The sequence below is a fragment of the Seriola aureovittata genome, chromosome 19 (assembly GCF_021018895.1).
Source record: "Seriola aureovittata isolate HTS-2021-v1 ecotype China chromosome 19, ASM2101889v1, whole genome shotgun sequence".
Classification (NCBI taxonomy): Eukaryota; Metazoa; Chordata; class Actinopteri; order Carangiformes; family Carangidae; genus Seriola; species Seriola aureovittata.
The window spans coordinates 18039283-18061583 of NC_079382.1; the positions used below are offsets into that span (position 1 = coordinate 18039283).

General features: G+C 39.8%; 3 protein-coding genes across 5 annotated transcripts; 2 read left to right on the forward strand and 1 right to left on the reverse strand.

Moving 5' to 3' along the window:
• The first annotated feature begins 1155 nt into the window (after positions 1–1155).
• abracl (ABRA C-terminal like) lies at positions 1156–6612 on the forward strand. Its single transcript, XM_056405091.1, has 3 exons — positions 1156–1312; positions 2383–2448; positions 3590–6612. The coding sequence occupies exons 2-3, from the start codon at positions 2388–2390 to the stop codon at positions 3772–3774; spliced, it is 246 nt and encodes an 81-aa protein (XP_056261066.1). The 5' UTR covers positions 1156–1312; positions 2383–2387; the 3' UTR covers positions 3775–6612.
• A 1383-nt stretch (positions 6613–7995) lies between these two features.
• On the forward strand, positions 7996–18355 carry heca (hdc homolog, cell cycle regulator). Of its 2 annotated transcripts, XM_056405086.1 has the most exons (5): positions 8013–9119; positions 11775–12870; positions 14523–14689; positions 16188–16342; positions 17827–18355. In XM_056405086.1, exons 1-5 carry the CDS (start codon positions 8981–8983, stop codon positions 17989–17991), a joined length of 1722 nt encoding a protein of 573 aa, XP_056261061.1. In that variant the 5' UTR covers positions 8013–8980; the 3' UTR covers positions 17992–18355. The 2 variants fall into 2 exon arrangements, with proteins under 2 accessions (XP_056261062.1, XP_056261061.1); XM_056405087.1 differs by lacking the exon at positions 14523–14689 and having other exon boundaries at positions 7996–9119; positions 17827–17975.
• A 972-nt stretch (positions 18356–19327) lies between these two features.
• On the reverse strand, positions 19328–22283 carry mtif3 (mitochondrial translational initiation factor 3). 2 transcript variants are annotated; one of them, XM_056405088.1, is made up of 4 exons: positions 22175–22283; positions 20981–21439; positions 19936–20087; positions 19328–19621 (listed from the first exon to the last, which is right to left on the reverse strand). In XM_056405088.1, exons 2-4 carry the CDS (start codon positions 21435–21437, stop codon positions 19358–19360), a joined length of 873 nt encoding a protein of 290 aa, XP_056261063.1. In that variant the 5' UTR covers positions 21438–21439; positions 22175–22283; the 3' UTR covers positions 19328–19357. The 2 variants fall into 2 exon arrangements, with proteins under 2 accessions (XP_056261063.1, XP_056261065.1); XM_056405090.1 differs by lacking the exon at positions 22175–22283 and adding an exon at positions 21914–22138.
• Positions 22284–22301: the final 18 nt, after the last annotated feature.

A 22301-nucleotide genomic window follows, 5' to 3' on the forward strand; every position in this document is an offset into this window, starting at 1 on the left:
TGGTCATTAGACAACCTTTTTAACACAAACATCCCTCCAAACAGGGCCTTAAGATCAGATAAGATGGCAGGACAGATCTTAGCTCCTCATCATGCCACTTGATGCTGTACTTTGGTGGTGCATACAACCACATTTCCAGTTCACTAGCACAAACAAGTTGACATACAGTAGCTGTCAGAGCCGCTGGAGTTCTGGGGGCCCATGACAGCTACCTGCCTTCCCAGTTGGTAATCCAGACTCGTGGTGAAGGAGGAAGAGACATAGGGAGAGGAAACGAGAAACACATAAAAAGGGATGGGAAGAAGTGGGCCCATGGGCCCGTGGGCCAAACCTGGCCCTCCAGTAAAAAAAATTCCACCCCGGACATCAAATGAGATTTTCTCGTTCTTGTTTACATTTAACATTTTATTTGATTTTGCACAAATGTACTGTAGACAGACATGTAAATCTGATGGTTGATGGTTGAAACGAACTGCTGACCCCAGGAACGGAGGGAAATAGGGAGAAAGAGGGTGTCATGCTGATGAGCTGCAGAGGCTGGGGACCAGAAAGGAACAGGATGGTGATGAAATAACTAAGAAACTACGTAAAATCAGGCATCCCAAACAAATGCGTGTGGAAATACAAAGAAGGAAGTGAAGAAACATTAACTATTTTAATCTGCTCAAAATGCAATCACTTGCAGAGTTCGTGTGTGTTCTTTGTGCCTTTAAGAACCCACAGTTGTGCAGATATTGAGCACATTAAATTATTATAATGGCCTGATATCAAAAGCTATTTCAATTTTGTGGTGAGAGTTTGCCTTTTTGCTTATTGAACACCTGTTTAATCAGCTGTGTCAGCCGCTCTGAGATGACTAGAAAAGGTAAACCTTTATGCAGAGGCAGAAAACAAACACAAGACAACTCCTACCTCTTCTTTGCCATATATGGGGCAGTGCCTTTGAAAATATGGCTATGTGTCACCATGAATTCAAAGGCGCTTTTATGGTGCCTTCAAGTGTTATGGGAAAGTTTCAAGACAACTTCAACATAGTGTCTTGTTGGTTCTATGTTTCAGTATTTTAACACTTTCATTTGTGTATATGAATTTTTTTTCATGTTTAGGTGACACATACAGCAGCATAAGAATCATACACGGAAAGGGCTTTAAGTGAGTTCTGTGCCACTTCATCATTTTTTTCTATAAAATCAGTATAGTGGAAATTTTCCGAGCTGTCCCTGAATCTAGCGACATTATCCGGCGGTGGTGCCGATTCATCAGAAAGTCGTCCATCACCTCATTACACGGAAAACGAATTAGAAGAACCAAGGTAATTATGTACATGTAAACATGTTTTTTAAGCTTGTTTTGACATGGATTGATTTTTTTTTTTTTTTTTTTTTTTTAACCACTACACATTTAGCGATCTCAGCAACTCCTCGGTCCTCCCTCAGCAGATCATTTGGCTAGAAGCTAACGTTACCGGCGAGCTCATATCCGCTGCTAAGTGGAAAATCCTCTTTTGTGTCTAAAGTCATGTAAAACATCACCGGGTTGAGAACATATGAATGAATTCCCACATATGAATGAATATCCCTCACCCAAAATAATGAATTACAGCAAGCATTCGTGCCTTGTGATGGCTAGCTCTGAGCGCTAATCCTCTATTTCCGCATTGATAGTTCGCCCTATCCATGTTGCAGCTTGTTACGTTTCACTGAATGCTGCACAGTCAATTGTCATATTAAATGTGGTGTTTGTGCTGATTGGTGGATGGAAATTAAACGCGTTTGTAATTCTTAGTCATGATTCCTTTTTTTTTTTTTTTTTTTTTTTTTATTTTAAGGAGAAAATCTCAGTCCAAGACTTCGTTTACTAATCTGTCAAAAATGCCATTGCCTTGTTGATAATCCGAGTCAGTCATCGGGAGATTTTAAAATTTAATTTTAGTCTGAATTACTACCCTCTTTTGCAATATTCGGCATTCAGTTGATCACCAAGCAGCACTTAATTTGACTTGAATAAATACTCCTGAAAATCATTTCACACTTGGTTTGCTGAAAGTGCCCATGATGTCAGTTTGGAAATTGAACATTTAATTGAAACCAATTCTGCTTTCTTGATTAAGTTTTTGCCGATTTGAGGGATAGACCTTGATAAATAAGATGCTACATTTAAGAAGGCATTCAGTGTTTCATAGAGGCAACACAACATGTTAATGGCACGATCTTGTATATAGTTTGGCTTGGTGGGCACTCCCTGCTCATGAGAGTTATGTACCAGGGATAATTGCATTTGATGAATTGTATTGAACCTTTAAAGAAGCCAGAGGACTTATTACAAGCTAAGTCTGTTTTGATTAAAATGTTTCTCTTGTTCATCAATTTTTTCCCCCTGTAGCAACAATGAATGTCGCTCACGAAGTAAATCTGCTGGTGGAGGAGATTCAGCGACTCGGCAGTAAAAGTGAGTCCATGCTAAAACTCTCCATAGGACACATGTTTCATTCTCTGTATTCTTGAAGGACTTGACCATAGCTCAACTGTTCTTAAGTCTGTTCATTAGTTTTTATTGACATGCAGTCATGTGATGTTGATGAGTAGTTCTAGTTCACCACTCCTAATGCTGGATACATGAATATACCAGGTCACACTGCCTCGAGAATATTTCACTGGACCAGTTTTCACAGCAGACGCAGACACACCTCAATGCAATTATTTAATATATATATATGTGTGTGTGTGTGTGTGTGTGTGTGTGTGTGTGTTTCAATGTACAACAGTTATGTCAGTTTTATTTACCTACCACAGTAGCAGCGGCACATTGCCTCAGATGTACATTTACACACTTTGTGCTTGTACTTATTTGTACTCTTATGATTGTCTTGTCTCGTGTCTTTTTCACTTTCCCAGTAGAGTCTATTTTTCATGCCTCTATGTTTGACGCCAATGCCGCATTTAAGTCGTATCAGGAATTTCTAATAGTCATGTTATCTCCTTCTTGGTGAGAAGAACGGTCTGCTGACAAATCAGTGCTACAATTGCTGCAAGGCCACTTAGTGCTGAAACCATTAGTCAATTGATCGATCAACAGTAAACTAATCGACAATTTGCTGCATTTCTCTTCTTCATAGCGTTGTAAACTCAGTATCTTTGGGGTTTGGACAGTTGCTCATATAAAACAAGCAACCTGAAGATTTAATATGAGCATGTGCATCATTTTTGCATCTAGATTCTGAATTTCATCAATTTGTTGTAATCAAATCAACAGATTAACTGATAATGAAAGGAATTGGTAGTTGCAGCCTTAAAGCTATCATCGCTAGCAGTTACATTTAGGTAAAACCCAATATTGACACTGACATAATAAACTCAACCAATTAAAAGGGAGTGTTTGTTTGCTGTTTGTATTTCTCTTGTTAACAAACTGATAATGTGCCACAAGCACAGCAATCTTAGCTGTTATTTGGTGTGACAACTACAACGGCAGTAAAGTGTGAACAATCCCAAGTCATTCATTTTAACGATAATGGTAAGGATTATTATTTAAATATTGTAGAATTGTCAGGAAATCAATTTACACAGTTGTTGCTAACTTCTCATTTCAGATGCTGACGGTAAAACCACCGTGAAGTTTGGTGTGTTGTTTAACGACGACCGTTGTGCCAATATCTTCGAGGCGTTGGTGGGCACCCTGAAGGCTGCCAAGAAGAAGAAGGTGATCGACTTCCAGGGCGAGTTGCTTCTGCAGGGCGTCCATGACAACGTTGATATCGTCCTGCTCCAAGAATGAGAGCGATATTTGGACGGGTCGGCCCACTAGCAACTGTGGGTCCCACTGAATCCTTCCAAATACTGAGTTTCTGTAGTGTACCGGCTTGTCACTGAGCTTCTGTTTTCAGTCATCTTCCTCCATGTTTAAAGGCTCAGTATTTGAGCTCAAACTCAATGGCCAAACAGATTAGACCTAACAGTATATTAACGTACCCAGCTGGCATGTCTGCGTACGATTTGTTTTGATTTCAGTGTGCCAAATTTGAGAATATTTTAGGGTTTTCATAGGTTTACCAACAGCCCCATCGATAGTTTCAGATGACAAGGAAAAGTGGTGTTTCTCTCTTTCTCAGGCGCTGCCCTTTTATCAACCGCAGGTCTGAAATGCCACGTTGATACACTCTCAAGACTATAATCACACAAATCAGGAATGTAATAGTTTCTTCAACACGTTCATTTGGATATTTTTTGTTAATTATGGGAAAAGTACAGTATAAGGTAATTATTACAAATAAATGCCTCTCGATGATATCAGTGTCATAACAATGGACACACAGGACAAGATACTGGTTAGATTTAGCAACTTTAACAGACTTCTTCTTTAAAGGTCTAATTGGTGCACTCTGATCTTTACAAACGGTTTGTAAGAGATACTTAAAGCTGCACTAGCAAATTCTCCCTTTATCAGCCTCAAGTGGCAGCGGGAGTTACAGTCAGACCTCATTGCCCAAAAATCATGTATTGTAATGAGTGTTCTTTTCACATATTGATCTAGTGCAACTTTAAAACAGTGTATAGTGCGTATCCACCAACAGTGTCGCCAAATGGCTGTTCCATTTATTGTTTACATGAGCCATTTCTACTACCTCTTGTGGACTTTTTAAAAAGACGTTATTAGACCAGTGCTTTTGGAAATATAACAACAATTCCTTCATAGAAACTACAGAGACAAGTGCAAGTGCGTTTTAAGTAAGACATTTGCACCTTTTTGTACTCATTGCAATGTCCAAGAGTAGTTTTTATTCCATCTTTTTATATGTGGTCAATAATGAATTTTTCTCTGTTAAACAAACTCCAGAACTTGCCTTTCATAAGAAATAGTTGATTAGCAAATGGCGAATGTATTTCTCGTGCAATTTTTATTGATGTATCATTACAGGGTGATTGGTGCCAAATGCAAAAGATGAATTTGTAATGATTCTCAGGACCAAACACGACCAAAATATGTTAAATAACTGTCCTATGGCTTAAATTAGGTGTCGTACTTGTGACACAAGATGTGGATTTATAGTTTTATTAGTTTTTTTTTTTTTTTTTTAATTTTAGCATTTTTTATTTTGTACTGTAGGTCCAATGAAACTTGCATAACAGGTGTGACCACTTTTCTCTGTTTCCCACCATCTCAAAAACTCACCACTTGCAAAGTTATAAGCAAAAATATCAGAAAACCAATTACCGTCGCTGGCTATGGAGGCTCAAAGTGGTCAAAATTGAATAACTAAATAAGACATTATGAAATAATCATATGAATTAATACAGACAATACATGTAATAAAACAAGGAATGTGAAATAATTGTGAAATAATCTAATTAAAAATAAACTCGTATCAGAAATATGAAATGTTATTTATCCTGCTTCTTTTCACAATAACATTTCATGTCATTTTTATTTCATTCCAGCAGTTTTTATTTCAAAAAGTAGCTTTTTGTAAAGTCCATTTTTATTTCAAACCATTTTTCTGAGTGACCATTTAATTTCATTAATTTCATAATGCCACTTTTCATTTAGTACAGTATTTGCCTGGCACTCATGACAAAATGGACAAAAAAAAAATTGCCTTCATAGTTGTAAAAATGTTTTGGATTCTTTCACAATGGTTATATTTCATATTTTATCTGTTTACTCCTGCAATTTATTTAGCAATATCATATGCATTTATTTAATTATGACCATTTGAGTTTCCATAACTTTGGTAACTGTAACATACACAGGAAGGAGCAACAATCAAATGGGCTCGAACACAACATGTACTCTGCAGCTGTTGTTCTCAGCTGCATAATATCAAACTTTTAGTTCTGTTCCTCATTACATATTGGGTCTTGTTCTTGTTCCCACCCGTACACCAGACAGTTATTTGCTTCTCACAGTGACAAAATATATAATATCAACCTTGTGAAGCGACACCTGGTCTGCAAGTCTTATATGGCCCATGTCACATTCACTGCTGTTGTGTCAACCTATAGCTAAATTTTTTAGGTTCAGGTGTTGGTTGTTTGATGAAGTTTGACTTGATATTTTTTGTCTAAACAGTATAAGAGACCATTCACTCGATTGTTCTTTTGATAGTGTTTGTTGCATAGAAGGACCAAAAATCAAGAGGATGAGCTTCATCATATTCTAATTATGAACGAAACTGAAATGTAGCCTGGAAAAGAAAAGATCAATCACGTGAAATATAATCATCATGAGTAAACTAATGGGCTAAGTAGAAGTCAGTAAAAGTTGTAGAAATAATGGAGAAAAGTAAGAGAGAGGAAGAAACATGCTGCTTGCATCACGATCATTGTGGATTTTAAGGTCATCCTGCTTTTGTTGCGCTCACTGTGTCTCCCTGGTGTGAATTTCAGATGGCTTTTGAAAAAGTGCCAATCACAAATCAGCATTTAGCAAGAGGAGAAAGTTATGATCAGATCAGTGCCAATACCTCGAGCCATTTCTGTGAACTAACGGGATGCCTGCATGACGTGTTCGAGTGCGTCATCACTGTCTTTGTAGTGGCAATAACACATTCCTGAAAGAACGGAGGTGTCTGTTACTGTGGAATACACTTGGAAGAATAAAATCTTTACACTTCAAGCGTTTGGCTCTGATGTGTGATTTTTCAAATATAACCTGATCTCAAAACAGGCTTGGACTCACATTTACACATTTACTCACATTATTATCAGGCTTACTGTACTCATAAAACCAAATGGGTGATACTGAGACGAGACATGCAAAATTATTGCTTGACTGGGTTGTTTTGATTTGTAGTGGACATCGAAAAGTGACAATCTTGGGAAATGCAAGAAGCTTATATTACCCTAATTTTATCAAAATAACTAGTACTGAACAGCACTGGAATCGAAGTTTGTGTAATTGGTTTACACTGATTTTTAGGCACCACTATGGTGTGTTTTGTTGCAAGAAGTTTGTGGTTAAAGGCGAACAAACTGACGTATGAATACAGGTGTTTCTTGGTGTGTTGGGTGCAAGCGGAATTGGAGAGGAGCAGCTATTGATCCATAAATCGTTTCATGCTTCATCATGTTTTAACGGGTTTCAACAGTAAGTCTTAAATTGTCAGATTTATAAATGGAGTTTGCTGTGTCCATCTCTCCCAAAAAAAGTTGTTATTTTTGTCTTGTCAAACTTTTGTGTGTAAAATATTTAGTTAAATTTTAATACCATTGATGGTATAGGTATTTTCTGATGCATTTATCACTTGCTCCAGGTAATGCACAGAGATTTGAACTGATTTAAAATATTCTATTTCACTAAATTGCATGTGTAAGCTACAAACAATCCCTAAGTGAAATCTATCAAGTTAAATTTACTGCATGTAGGAGACAGGATGAGACATTCAGCCTTGAAATAGCACCACCTAGGCTGATAAAATATCTGCTGTCATAGAGCTAAATAAGACAGTGATACCTCCCCCACAGGTCTGTGGTGCTGAGCACTTCTTCTCATCAACTTTATAGTCTCCAGTCTCTTAGCTGAGTCTGCTGCTGCACTGAGGTACTGTGGGAATATCTGACACAGCAGATTTCAGTAACCTGAAATTGTGTAACACTGCCCAGATGCTGCGACTGCACTTTGGTGTCACCATGGTTATCTTCTGTTCTGTTTTTAGCAGGTGTAGCCAGTTGCTGTTTCTTCCTAGGAGAGTTTAAAAGTTGTGGTGAAAAAGAGGATTTTTTTTATTTTATTTTGTTTTTCTTTATTTTGGTGAGAATAATTAATTAATGGACAACAAATGTTGTTGTTTTTACTCTGACTTTCAAACTTGCTATTTGATTTTTGATGACACCACCACCTTTTTGATAAAGCATAGGAGGATGAGTAATGAAGAAGTCTCATGGAGTAAAAAATAATAGTACTAGAATAACTGGTAATAAGTAAAGTTGTTTTTCACAACTTTACATACATTTATTTGCATTTTTTCTTGTGTAGAAAAAAGTAGCTTTTTCCAGAGCTTTCAACTGCAGTTGCCACAGAGTTACTTAGATCACTGAGCTAAAAAAAGACACTTGAGGTGCATATGGCAAGAGTTAAAGTCAAAAGCACAAAAAGGTTTTATTTAGTTGGAATTAATGGCAGTCAAAGACAATGAGTGTCAGCCAACTTATTACCAATGTCTGACACTCATTGTTGAAAGTTGAAAGGATCCAACCATGAAGGATTGTTTCAAACTGAAGGAGGCATAGTTGAAATATCTGTGCATCTCCTCCTGTGCTCATATTTGATCATTTAAATAAGAGGAAATATCTCATTGGTTTCGGTGTGCAAACCCTTTTGGTGATTTGGACATTATCATGTGATACGCAGACAAAATCTTGCTTCAACTAACTATTGTTATTATTTATATTTTTTTTTTTTATTCATTGATTGAAGAGAACAAGGTGATATATCACCAACAGCCCAAAACCAAACGATATTTAGCTTATAACCATATTAATTTAACTATTATTTTTCTATTAACAAATCCTGACGTTTAAGAATCTAGCCCTAGCTTGAAAAAAAAATGGAATAGATGAATCGATTATCAAAGTAGCTACTTATTAATTTTCTTTCGGTCAACTAACAAAAGCATTTGAAGTTGTAAAATCCGGACTTTCCCACAGCTCTTAAACGCAGCCTTAAGTCTTTGACAGCCAATGGCAGGGGGCGGGTCCTGTGACGTCAGAGGGTGGAAGAAAACAGCAGAGCAGGAATCAAAACAAGAGACGGACACGCCTTCGCTCTTAAAGGTTATAGCAGCTAATTCGTTAAAACTGCTGCTGTCAGAGCTGCACAAAAACCTCCCGGTCGTCCACGAGGAGACTTACAACAACACAAAGAGAAAAACACTGCAGAAACACCAGAGCCCACTGCAGAAATGGAGTCCACAGAAATGTCAGACAGCGTTGACAGCAGCCGCTGATAGAGGTCGAAAATAACCCTGACATCCGAATCCTGTAAAATGCCCAACCAGAAGAACAACAAGGGAAAGAAAAGCAAACGCACTAACAGTAGCGGAGATGAGCAGGAAAATGGAGCCTGTGCGGCCGCAACAGGAGGCGCGGCCGCGGCGGCTGCACCCAGAAACGAGCGCTCAAGTGGTAAGAGAGGAAACGGACAAAGATGTAGTGAAGTTTGGTGATGCTGCCTTCCTGCCAGGGGAAGCTCTGTCTTGTCTGTGCGACTGTGACATACATGCACTGCGACGTTGCTAATGTCTCTACCTCCCACTACACTTATTTCCCACCTGGAGAGAACGGCGTACCAAACTTCGATCGAAAACCTTGACATTTTAATTGTTCCTCGATTATCGGCAAATACAGCCTACACTGGTCGATCACGACTTACGGCCTTGTATGAATGAGAGGTTTTGTTTTTGGTTTTCGGTGTATTGTGAACCAGTAACTAGCTAGTGCATCTCAGCTGCATTGAAATCTCGTTTTGTGTAATTGCTTCACACGGATTTTTTAGACAGGCACCGTGGTTTGTTTTGGTACAAGACGATTGTGGGAACAGCAGGCAAACAAGTTTAAATATTATAAAAGCAGGCGTTGCTTGTCGTGTCTATGAGCCGAATTGTACAGCAACTGATGTTTGCTTCGTAAATCGTCTTGACTCATGTTTTTAAAGGTTTCAAGAGTTCCTGAAAGCAGATAACCCTAAAATTGTAAAATCTATTAATGGAGTTTGGCGCGTCGAGCTCCTCCTGGGGAAAGAAAAGGATGATCACCTATAAAAAAAAAAATAATAATAACATTCCTTGTTGTCTAATGTGGCATCGGGGAGTCTGAATGACTCAATGCAGCACTTCTTTCTCATTAAATGATCGATGGCTGTTACGTGTAGTGTGCAGGCCTCTGCTGTCTTTTCCTGACGCGCACCTTGTCCACACAGTTTTTGGTTGTGGCCTTCCTCCTCCTCCTCAAGGGGTAATACTGATACCTCGCCGCTTGTCTGCGCACTCAAGTTCAACTTCATCCCACACAGACTTACAGTTGCAGCCCTGCTTGCCTTCTTGCCCTCTTACTAATATGATAAATGTGGCTCAAAACAGACTTTGAGTTTGAAAAATCATCATCACCATCACCATCTTTAGGTAGTGTGCTATATTACAGTCTTAGTCTATTTATTACATTGTAATAAGACTTATAAATGTAATGTGCTATAACAAGGCCTAGGTTTAAAAAAAAAAGCACTAATCTTACTTTACTGTTGAATTCAATACAGAAAATGAACAGAGGCTACTGTAAGTTAGGTATTTCCCACTTAAATAAGTTAATTAATTGGTTACATGATTAAGAGTAAACTAATAGGCAACTAATCGATTAATTGTTTGTCATTTATCAAGTAAAAAATGCCAAACTCTTGATGGTTGCAGCTTTTCTTGTCTTGAAATTATAGTGAAGTTGTTTATTGTTGTTTATACAAAACAAGTGATGTGAATATAATAATGACTCCTTGGGCTCTGGGAAATTGTAATTGGCATTGTTCACAATTTTCTAATGTTGTACTGACCAACAATGAATCAGTTCATCAAGACAATACTGAGCCGATGATACAAGTCCACTGTTAAATCAGCTGTTAGGAAATATCTGCATGAAGTGATTTTATTTTATTCCTGGGTTTCTGTGTCTAAACAAGATTTATTTAAAGATTTGTTCATGGCCAAGTCTGAACCCGGTGTAGCACTTTATCAGTTTTATCCAGCAAAGTGATGCACGGAGTGATTCTCCATTGTATGATGACTTAGAAAGATATTTAAAAAAAAAAAAAAAAAAAAGCATTGACAGTGTACCGGAAAAGGAAGGAGGAAACTATCCTCCCCACACACGCCCACAGTGTATTATCATGAGCTGCTCCTCGTGTAGACTGTGTGCCCACATTTACTTGATACACATCCAGACTTGACAATTGGCAGGGCTTGAATAGAGCTGCTCACAGGCTTGAATGGCCTAGTTGAATTTTATAAAATTGATGCCAATGAGGCAGAAAGAACACTGGAATCAGTCTTTTAACATTTGCATCTCGTGTTGTGCTGTTGGTGTGTGATGAGGATGACCTTGCTAATGTAACTTATGATGGACACACACTGCTTTAATGGTGCTGTTGTCCATTTAAATCAGTGCTGTTGTTTCCACGAAGTGTCTGTGACTTTGTTTGTGTTGAAGATATTAATCCATTATTCAATTAATCAGTCTAATTACAGTCGCTTATCAGGCAAAAATGATCAACGTTTGCTGGTTCCAGCTTCTTACATATGAGGATATTTAACTTTTCGCCATTTTAAAGCAGAGTAAATTGTTTATCTCGGGTTTTTGGATGTTTCTCAGACAAAACAAGTATTTTGAAGCAATAATCAGTCTAAACAATTTATTAATTGATCATTTGCAGTATTAAAATGTATATATGGGAAGGGAATAAACAGAAGAAAATCATCCTCTCTGATTGGCTCAGTCACCTTTGACCTTGTAACATTTGACATGAAAACAGTTATCTTTGACTCGACGAAATTATGAGAGACATTTTAACAATTTTCTGATGTTTTAGACCAAACAGTTAATTGATTAAATGAGAAAATAATAGGCAGATTAATCAATAATGAAAATAATTATTAGCTGCAGCTATTAGTTGTCTGTTGCTCTGAGAAAACAAGCAAACTGAAGGTGCCACTTGGGTTTTTTCACTGTTCTCTGTCCTATTATAGCACAGATTATTGATCGATTAATCCCCACCCCCTTCCTGTCTTTATTCATCAGAGGTCCAGTGCGCAACCCCTCTCGGCTGCAGCCTCGGCCGGGCCATCGACCTGGAGAAGGACGACTACCAGCGGGTGCTCTGCAACAACGAGCTCTGCCCTTACGGCAACTGGATGCATCTGCAGTGTTTCTACGAGTGGGAGAGCTCCATCCTCGTCCAGTTCAACTGCATCGGCCGTGCGCGGTCCTGGAACGAGAAGCAGTGCCGGCAGAACATGTGGACCAAGAAGGGCTACGACCTGGCCTTCAGGTTCTGCTCCTGCCGCTGCGGCCAGGGTCACCTGAAGAAAGACACCGACTGGTATCAGGTGAAACGCATGCAGGATGAGCGCAAGAAGAAGCCGTCGGAGAGGAGTGCGGGCAGGACTGGGGCCAGTGGAGGGGCGGTAGGGTCTGGGGACGGGCCTTTTGAGGAGCCTAAGAAAAGTAAGGTGCCTGCAGGAGCAGGAGGAGGAGCAGGAGGAGGAGCAGGAGCAGGAGCAGGAGCAGGAGGTAAACTGTCCCACAGAGCCTCGAGTCAGGAGTTACCTCGTAGACAATCAGTGGACCGACAGAACTCTACAGAGAGAGGGGCAGCGGCAGCAGGGGGACATGCTGCAGGAGGACCCTTTCCTCTGGGGCCTCCTCTGAAATCTCCCTGCGACTCCCCAGGACAATCTCCTCCAACCGGCTTCTCCTTCTCCCCCACTGCTGCTCTCGGATCAGGAGGCGGAGGAGCAGGTCTGCGGGGTTCCCGTCAGCTGGGAGAGTTCCTCAAATCAGCCGTCCACATGGACCCGCAGAGGAAACACCTTCTGGTCGGGGGAGCCCTCAGCAGGGGCGGGGGCTGCTCGTTGGGAGCCTCCGGCGGCGGAGCCGGCGGTCCTCACCTCGACCCCGGGTCTGTTATCCCCCTGCCTCTGTCCCTCGCCCTTCCGCTCCACCACCGCCTCACTTCCGGCAGTGTGGGTGACGGCACCCACCCTCACCCGGTGCAGTTCCTGAGGAGGCTGGACCTCTCGGAGCTCCTCACCCACATCCCTCGACATAAACTCAACACCTACCACGTCCGTATGGAGGATGATGCCCAGGCAGGCCAGGGGGAGGAGCTACGCAGGTAGATGCTGGGTTAACAGAATAGTTTTCATGTATCTCATAGTTCAAATTATTATAAAAGCAGATTTGTCTGCTTGTCAGCCCTGTCTCATTAATCAAATATCTGATAGAAACATTCCTCTGACCAACTTGAACTTGAATATTATTATATTTGATATATTGACAGATTCCGATTATTGGAAAGAAACCACGAGAAGAAGCTACAGTTACAGCTAGAGTTTATACATTTTACATAAGACATAAACATGCAACAAAAAAAAAAAAGACACATATAGATGAAGTTTTTTTAAGCAAGTAAATATAAAATACACAGTTAAAACAGTTACAGTGCAGTGCAAATTTAATCAAATATAAAGCAGTGGTGCACAGAAAGGTTTTAAGCCTCGACAGCTGGAGCAGATCTGAAATTTCCTGGGAGTTCATTCCAGATATGTGGTGCATAAAAACTGTATCTGGGGTCTCCGGGGACAGTAACTGTATCTGTCCCAGATGATGTGAGAGGTGTGGATAGTTCATAGCAGAGCAGCAGATCAGAAATGTATTTTCTCCCTAAACCACTCAGCACTTAAAAAAAACAACAGCAGCATTTTAAAATCTATTCATTGACACTGACCAGAAGGAATTATCAAAGAAAAACTTTGCTTTATTTAGCACTCTGCTTGGCAGAGCTCTGACATTAATGTTGAGCATATTCCTGGTGGTGAATTGCTCATTTTGAGCTGTTTTTCTCCCAATTTGAGGAACCAGATCGAAATGAAAACTTTCAGGATTTCACAACAAACTTCTCCTGCATTTTTTTTTTTTTAGAATAGTTGCCAAAAGATGGCGCAGTTATTTGGGCTGTTTTTCATTTTATTTGCTAGATACTCATCATCAGTACTAGCAACCAAAACATAGTGAAAGCTCATGGTGGTTTTGATGTTGCCAGTCAGTGTATCAGTCACATGAACTGTTTATGCATGACAGTAATTTTCCTTTCTGTTGATGGTTCTGTATAAACAACGTAAAACACAAGAAATATAGCTGTGAAGATTATCAATCAAATCAACACGTATTATAATAAACCTGAATACTCAGTAATGAATAACTTTTAAAGCAGCTGTACTCAATGATTTTGACATGACTGTTTGTATATAAAAGGGCTTTTTAGTGTTTATTAACTCAGCTTTCTGGCTTGTTGTTGGTTTTGGTTCACTCTCACTGTTCTCATAGGATCTAAAAACACACTTTACACTACCTGCTCAGTGACAAAGGGCACACAGAGAAAGTTAACGAATAGCCGGTGAACATAGTGGAGCATTTAGCAGCTAAAAAGCCAGATATTTCCCTCAGGATAGATAGAGACCAAAAACTAAGCTAAAAGAGAGTGAATATTAGACTTTGCACTGAATACTAAATGCTAATTTTGCTCCTTAACTGCTGGATGTGTAAAGAAGCCATTGTTTACACCCCACTTCACCACATTATTACAGCTATAAAAGCCAATAAATCAGCATTAAAACCACAAAATCCTTCATGCCGAAATAATTCAGTGCCACTTTACATAAAATAATAATAATATTCACATAACATGTCGGCTGTAAATCTACATGGAAAACAAGGAGACTTAACGATGGTGTTATCATGATTTCGTCTGTTCATGTTGTCCTGCAGGTTTATCCTGTCAGCCCTCAGTGCGAGCCAGAGAAACGTGGTCAACTGCGCGCTGTGCCACCGGGCGCTGCCTGTGTTTGAACAGTTTCCTTTGGTGGACGGGACTCTGTTTCTCAGCCCCTCGCGCCACGACGAGATTGAGTACGACGTCCCCTGTCACCTTCAAGGTCAGACCTGCTTTCAAGATCATGGCATGAGGACCTGAGATTATGTTACACAAAATATGAAGAAAAAAAGCCAAATTCAATATTTAAGTCACATATAATTGAAACTATTTTATTATACAATTCAAAACATGCATACAAAGAACCAATAAATACATTCACATTCAAATACTTATATTGCACATATTACACTTTTTCTTTTTTGAACTGGCTCTGGCCCACAGATTGGGAACTAATGCACTATGATGCAGTCTAATAATCATAATCGCAATCATAATAATGATTTTAATGATAATAATAAACTGCATTTATATATCACTTTTCAAAACAAAGCACCCTGCGTCACGTAGCTGAACCAGGGTTAAAACATTTAAAATGGCATTGAGGTGGATAAAATCAAAAATCATTCAATTAAAAATAATATAAAATTCCAATGGAATAAAATATCCAACAATAATATAAGATGAAACAATAAAAACAACATTAATAAAGGGGTTATAGAGTGGCCCTGAGACGTATGCAGAAACATCAACTTGCAGCAACTCATTGCACTGAAGCAGCTGAAGTCGCCTGGCAGCATCTCTGTGTGCGGTGGTTGTGTTTTCTCACTTTGCAGCTTTTTTTTTCTTTCTCTAAATGCCGCACCTGTGCTGTCAAATAGGTGAAAACGTTTTCTACATTTGCTTTTGTTTCGTCTTAGACGTGTGTTTTGCACTGCAAAGTTGCAGATCGTAGGACAATCCGCTGCACGGACCAACAAAAACACCATGAAGCAAATACTGTTGTCAAGCTGCCCATGTCCAGCACACCAGCAGTTCATTGGGAGAAAACAGATAAACCATTAGCATACTATCTTTGCTCAGTCAAATATTCACTTTCATGAGGCTTCTTTGATGTGCTGGCCCACGAGCTTTGATATGTACGCGCCTCGATATGCACCAGTGTGAAAGGTTGATTTATTTAGTTTTTCACGCTTTTGAGTCAGACCGAATATAAATGTTGGCCAAAGAAAAGTGGTTGAATTGTGCCATAGAGTTAAAAAGTGAGGCTTGATGTTGCAGCTGAAACAAAATGAAAATGGAAATGCATTTGCAGTTTTATTTAGTAAGTTTTCAGGGAATTGAAAACACATCAGAACACAATAATCATGACTCTGTTAGGACCAGTTTTATTTGGAAGCATTCAAGTTTACAGCTGGGCGGTATAGAAATATAAAATGACTTGCAACCGTTTTACATATGTGGCATTTTTTGTCACGCTGAGAGTCATTCACAGAAGTTGTACAGAGCTGAGAAAGTTTCATTTTGCTGTTTTCTAGACTGATATTTAGGAACTGAAATCACATCAGCAGTTGCAGTTTAGTTTCCTTTAGAAACTTGTTTTATTTTGATAATGTAATGTGATTTTTATTTATTTTCCTGGCTGATAAACAGACTGTTCTGACTCGTGAGTTGTTATTTAGTAAATGTAATGACTGATTTCGTTTGTTCATTTCTCACAGGCAGGTTAATGCACCTGTACGCCATCTGTGTGGACTGTCTAGAAGGCGTCCACAAGATCGTCTGCATCAAGTGCAAGTCACGCTGGGACGGGAGCTGGCATCAACTGGGCACCATGTACACCTACGACATACTGGCTGCTTCACCGTGTTGCCAGGTAGAAACACTGATCAGAAGATGATATTTATTTTGTGTCACACAGGAGAGCAGTAAAGCTGTCAGAGGTCAGTGAAAGTTGCTCTGTGTGCTCTGCAGAATGTGTGAATATGCAACTGTTAGTTAACACGATCACAATATCAGCTTTATAAGGTGATGGCACATCAGTGTTGTTCCGCTGCCAGACTCAGACAGCTCTAAAGCAAGAGGAGAGCTTCAGGTCCCACACAGCTTTGACAATAAGCCAGTAGCTGCCAGCACTGTTGTTCTTGAAGGTTAAATGAGTTGTTAGGGTGCTCAGATTTTACCGTCTGCTGCAGCAGATGCCAACTTAACTTTTCACAAAAGAGTGACGCAAGAGACCAACTGTGAGAAAATGCAGAAAAAACTTGCTGCTAAAACAAAAGACTGCTCGTTTTGATTTCCTAGATCCAGAGGTGATGTTTCCAAATAGCTTGTTTCATCTGATCCTCAGTTCAGAACCCAAAGATATTTGGTAAATGACAACAAAAACAGTAGATCCTTACGATAAAAACAGTTGCACATTACATCCTCAAGTTTTCCTTAAAATGTTCACTTTAAGTGTTTAAGGTTTTCTCTTCATCTTTGTCTGTTACTTAAGGAATCACTTAAAGTCAGTTAAAGGGCTGCACAAAAGATCTTAGTGACCGAAGTAAGTTCAGAAGCTAAAGGTACGTCTGACATCTTAACTGCATCATGGCCGACTTTATGGGGATGAATGAAGAAAATGAAGAGTGTTCCACACCCTTAAATCTCTTTTAACTTTTTTCCTACACTAAGGAAACCTTTTAAGAGATTCTGTGCAACACCCTTAAGTTACTCCCTCAGCTAAGGAGAAATTAAATCTTAAGTGCTTAAGTAGAAAATCAAGTGTTTTGTGCAACCAGCCCCTGATCTTCTACTTGAGTAAAAGAACCAACACTACAATGAAGAAACAGTTTCAACAGAAAGACATGCATTCCAAATTTTACAAGTTTATAAAGTTTTAGCATCAAAAGTTCTCATGCAAAATATATAATATGTGTAATGTATGTTATATTATAGGACTAGATCAATTGATGCATTCATGTGTCACTTAAATGTTGCAGCTGGTGAAGGCGGGGGTTATTTTTATACTACATTCTTATATTATTCATATCTTAACCTGTAATAACAGTAATCTGAATCTGCAAAGTGACGTCAAACTAAAGTTATCAGCTAAATGTAGTGGAATAAAACGTATATTTGCCTTTGAATTGTGATGGAGTAGACGTATAAAGGAGCAGAAAGTACAAGTACCTCAAGATTATACTGAAGCACAGATATGCTTAGATACTTTCTACCTCTGCAAACAGCTGATGTGCATTCAGTCCCTTGTCCAGGGTCACTGTCGGTTGTTGTGTGTAACTTCCCAAGGTCAGGAATGAACTTCCACGCTCACATTCAAGTCAACATCCTGTTAACCGACCTGTGTCCCCCCCCCAGGCTCGTCTCAACTGTAAGCACTGCGGGAAGCCGGTGGTGGACGTCCGAGTCGGGATGCAGTATTTCTCCGAGTACAGCAACGTCCAGCAGTGCCCTCACTGCGGCAACCTGGACTATCACTTTGTTAAACCCTTCTCTTCCTACAAAGTACTCGAGGCTTATTGACAAATGTTGTTCATGCATGCTAGTGAAGCTGCTTCTGTTGTCATTGTTTTTTTCTAACACAATCTAGGAGAGATTTTATTTTTTTGGGCCTTAAGGTGGTTTTATGTTTTTAAGTTCTCTCTTTTCCTTGATTTCTTTTTTATGTATAGGAAAAGTATGATTCTAGTTTTAAAGAATAAATGAATAAAAAGTTTCCAGACAGTATCTCTGCTGTTAGAGAGAAAAGGTGTTGACAAAGTGTGGAGCTGACACTTGAGTCGATCTATCTGTGACAAGTGAATGTATCTGTACGCCAAATTTGCTTTTATTTTTTATTTTTTACCAAAAACATAAATACGAATCTTGAATAAAGCAGAGAATGGTGCGCACTGTGTGTTCCTCACACCTGCAACACTGTGAACACAACGAAACGGGGCACTGTTGACAAGAATCACTGCTTCTTTCACAGTGTTTGACATTATTATAATTATGAAACGCATCATCAAACTATTTAGTCTCTTCACTTGCTTCACACAGAGCGGCAACCAAATCCACACGCAGTCAACCTGCTCATCAGTGTATGTGTGAGTCTCAGCCGTGTAGTCATCAGGTACAAAATGGCTGTTTACATGTGCGGATTGAGCCACAAACATCTGGTTACATTTAGAGACGGGCGACAAACTATATATAAGCAGTTAACATCTGATTGTACTGTGTGACATGTAAAAAAATGCTGATAAGACACAGATGATCTGTGAGTGTGATATGACATTTATATCCTGGTGGGAGAAGTCTCTTCCTGGATGAAGATGTCTCTGGGTGAGTTCATGGCTTACTAAGTATGTAAATGATGCGAAGCATACGGGATGTTACGGCCAGAGCTCTCCAGCGCCACCATCAAAACACCAAACGAGGGAATATCTTCTGGAAGAGACTAGGAGACGACACTGAGCGCTGAAGCTGTTCTGGAGGTTGGTGATGGCCCAGCGCCTCTTGTGTCTTTATCACAAACAGTGGAGAGATGACAGGTGTCTCGACCCCCCCCCCCCCCCCCCCAGTTTTTATTTAATTAAGTTAATGAAACTTGTGATTCAAAGTCTATGGTAACCAGCTCACTAGTTATTTAGGTGATGATTGGCTGTAATGGATGTATTAGAACTGAATGCAGCGTTCAAACATCAGGCCCCATTCATTCATTCATTCCTTAAAGAAAAAACAAAACAAACAAACAAACAAAGGTCATCATTCGGTATATATGCCATGATTAGCTGGATGCATCATTATTACTCAATGAGCTTTGTTAAATACCTTCACAACACACCAGGGGTAGAATCTGATCAAGGGATTTACACCAAACTTTGACAGTGAAGAACAGTTTTTAATCTTTTTAATTTCCATCAGATCGCTGCTGTTTAGACCCTTCTGCCGTGTCCGTGGTGCCAACAGGCGGCGTGCTGCTCCCAGTGCTCTTCGAACGGGAAGCGGCGGGCCGCGTGGCCGCTGTGTTTTTCTTTCCTTTTTGTGAGATTTCCTTTGCTGAAGGCTGACGGACGATGCACATGGCTGATCGACCGTCGCGTATGACTTTTGGCGGGGAAACAAATCCCACCATTACCTCCATTTGTTGCACCATCTGCTCCAAAGTTGTGTCCTGCAGAAGGAAGACTTTCCATGTGAGATATTGATAGGTGAAAGTAACACACTCAAAAAAGTCAATGACATATCTGCTGTTATTTGCTTTGAAAGTATTTTTTGATAATGATCCTTTAAATCTTTTTTGTGAGTGTTGGGACGACTTGTTGGCCTTGAGGTAAGAGCGCCGACTATGAACAGCAACGTCCTGGTTTGTGTCGGGTTGGGAACTTTTAGCTACATGTCATTCCCATCTTTCTCTCCCCTTATTTCCTGTTACATTCCTTGTCTCCCATAAATCATAAAAAACAAAAACAGTGTGTTCTTCCTCACCAGGTTGACTGCGGGGTCGTTGCGTCCCGATCGCAGAGTAATCCTGACATGGTGCTTCTTCTCCAGCCAGCTCTCCACTTGTTTCAGCTTGGTGGTGAGGTCATGTGGTGAGATGCCAGGTGAAAAGGTGAGTTCTTTCACCTGCACAGTAGCTGTGGAGAAAATACAGGACTGGTTAAACTGTGTTTCACAGACTATGTGTACAACGTTTAAGAAACCTCTTCACTAGACCAGATTCGACTCAAGGATACATTAGTTAATAGCTCTAACAGCTTTGAGGCAGGAAATCGCTTGTCAATAATCAATGGATATTCCCTGGAACTAACTTTGGTTCAAGCAGCTCCCAAGCTGTTTATTTACAGCTGGAAAGATTAAAGGGCCAGTCCAGCAATTTACTATTGCACTTTCTTAAAGTTGTGGGACTTGTGAGTAGAGCTGACAGAATTAGTCCAATCAAAATGAATCTGCAACTTTTCTGCAACTATTTCAGACATTTGAAAAGCAAAAATTGAAAATACTTTCTGTTTGCAGCAACTGATGTGAGGTTTTGCCTTATATTACTTCTTTGGGCTTTCTCTGTTACAAACAAGAAAAAAAACACACAATCATTTGAAGATGTGAACTTGGGCTGTTGGGAGAAAATTTTCCAAACTGATAGAATCAAATAGTTCGATAAAATAATCAGCAGATTCATTTTTACTGAAAACAATTTGGTTGAAAAAAAAAAAAAACGAACATTAAATATCTGTTTTTACATCTTTTTGCTTTACTACTCACACCTTGTAAGGTTCTATATAAATAAACTATTCTATAGTGTCTTTCATTAGATGCCTGCATCTTTTGAACTCCACACCCACAATTTCTGTAAATAAATAAGTAAGTAAATAAATCTAGCGTCTTAAATTTGATGACAGGTGACAGGTTATTTTTCAGACTTCACAAAGCTGCATCATACAACCGTCTTCAACCACGGAGTAGTATTAGGTTGTGTTGTACATGTATTAAACTGACATTTAATCCGGGTCCTTGCCACGACACCGCGTACCTGGTTTTGCCTTCTGTTTCTCCCGCAGTTTCAGTTGCTCTTGGTAGATCTGTTTGCCAGTCATCAGCTGGTAGACAGGAGGGTCTTTGTGTGCGTTCAGCAGCACCAGTTTCAGACCCTGCTCATCCATCATTCTGATCACACGTACTCGGTGGATGGTACCTAGCTCCTCGCCCGTCTCACTTATCAACTGTATGTGTTGGTGCGGGATCGAGTGGCCCACGTTGCTGATTGTGGCATCAGCTCTGGAGTCCTGCTTTCTTTTCTTTGGTGCAGGCGTCCGCTCTGTGTCCTCTTCTGCTGTGGAGAATGGAGACCGGCTCCAGGAGGCAGCAATGATACTTGATCTTTCACTGCAGTTGAGAAACCTTGATGCTGGGATCCTGTAGCCCAGACTGACTCCACACACAGCTCTCACCGCATGGTTTAGCACCCACCTCATACAACCTGCAGACATATCTTAAATAAAAAGAGTGGGAACAGTTGAGGTGCCAGATGGGATTATATGAAGCAGAACACTTAAAGGGAAGGCCAAGATTTAACATTTAGTTCCTATGTGACTTTAGCTGTAGGTTAGTTAAACCGGATATTACAAAAAAAAATGGATGTAAACTCAATCTATACGTCATTAGTAAACTAAAAAAAACATAACCACAATAAATCAACAGACAGTTTTAGTTTTGGCTTTCCTTAGAAACGCGGCCTCACCGGCCTCAATTAAAAAACTGGTCAATTAAAGATAAAATAACCTGTCAATGCCACTTTTAAAGACATTTCTCAAATGGTCAGGGTCAACTCTTTAATCCGGGATGCATCACATTTACTTCATTACTTACTCTAGGAAGTTTTACACTGATTTGGATTTCAACAGAGGGTTGAGACACACGGTGTTCAGGCGACAGTAACCACTGCATGTTGAGTGTAAATGAGTACCTTTAAGTTAAGGTTCAACAGTAACCTTAATGCCGAACTGATAAGAAATCGGTTGAATTAATTGACCCTCGGTGTGACTGTCACTTTGCTCCAGATGATCTAGACCAGTCCTAGACGCTCTCCATTTACACACAAACTGAGATCTCGCGATACAAACATCGGTGCAGACACAGACTTTCAAGTTACAGGTAAACGCTAATCACGCCAGCAAGTAAATCCCTCAGCTTAGTCTTCAATAGTTGTGTTTTCTTTTTTACTCACTGTAGGTCAACGTCGTTTATTCATTCTCTCAGCTGCAGGGTGACTGTCGTCCACTTCCGCCATGTACTTCTTCACTTATTTTGAGTCTGAACAGACGCGACCAAAGCACTGTGCTGCCCTCTTGCGG

What these genes read in the sequence shown, in the direction of transcription:
- abracl (XM_056405091.1), top strand. Translation starts at nt 2,388, where the DNA reads ATGAATGTCGCTCACGAAGTAAATCTGCTGGTGGAGGAGATTCAGCGA. An exon ending in TCAGCGACTCGGCAGTAAAA is followed by an intron (nt 2,449 to 3,589) that starts GTGAGTCCATGC and finishes TTCTCATTTCAG; the next exon opens with ATGCTGACGGTAAAACCACC.
- mtif3 (XM_056405088.1), bottom strand. Translation starts at nt 21,437, where the DNA reads ATGTCTGCAGGTTGTATGAGGTGGGTGCTAAACCATGCGGTGAGAGCT. An exon ending in GAAACAGAAGGCAAAACCAG is followed by an intron (nt 20,088 to 20,980) that starts GTACGCGGTGTC and finishes TTTTCTCCACAG; the next exon opens with CTACTGTGCAGGTGAAAGAA. An exon ending in ACGACCCCGCAGTCAACCTG is followed by an intron (nt 19,622 to 19,935) that starts GTGAGGAAGAAC and finishes TTCCTTCTGCAG; the next exon opens with GACACAACTTTGGAGCAGAT.
- heca (XM_056405086.1), top strand. Translation starts at nt 8,981, where the DNA reads ATGCCCAACCAGAAGAACAACAAGGGAAAGAAAAGCAAACGCACTAAC. An exon ending in CGTCCCCTGTCACCTTCAAG is followed by an intron (nt 14,690 to 16,187) that starts GTCAGACCTGCT and finishes CATTTCTCACAG; the next exon opens with GCAGGTTAATGCACCTGTAC. An exon ending in CTGCTTCACCGTGTTGCCAG is followed by an intron (nt 16,343 to 17,826) that starts GTAGAAACACTG and finishes TCCCCCCCCCAG; the next exon opens with GCTCGTCTCAACTGTAAGCA.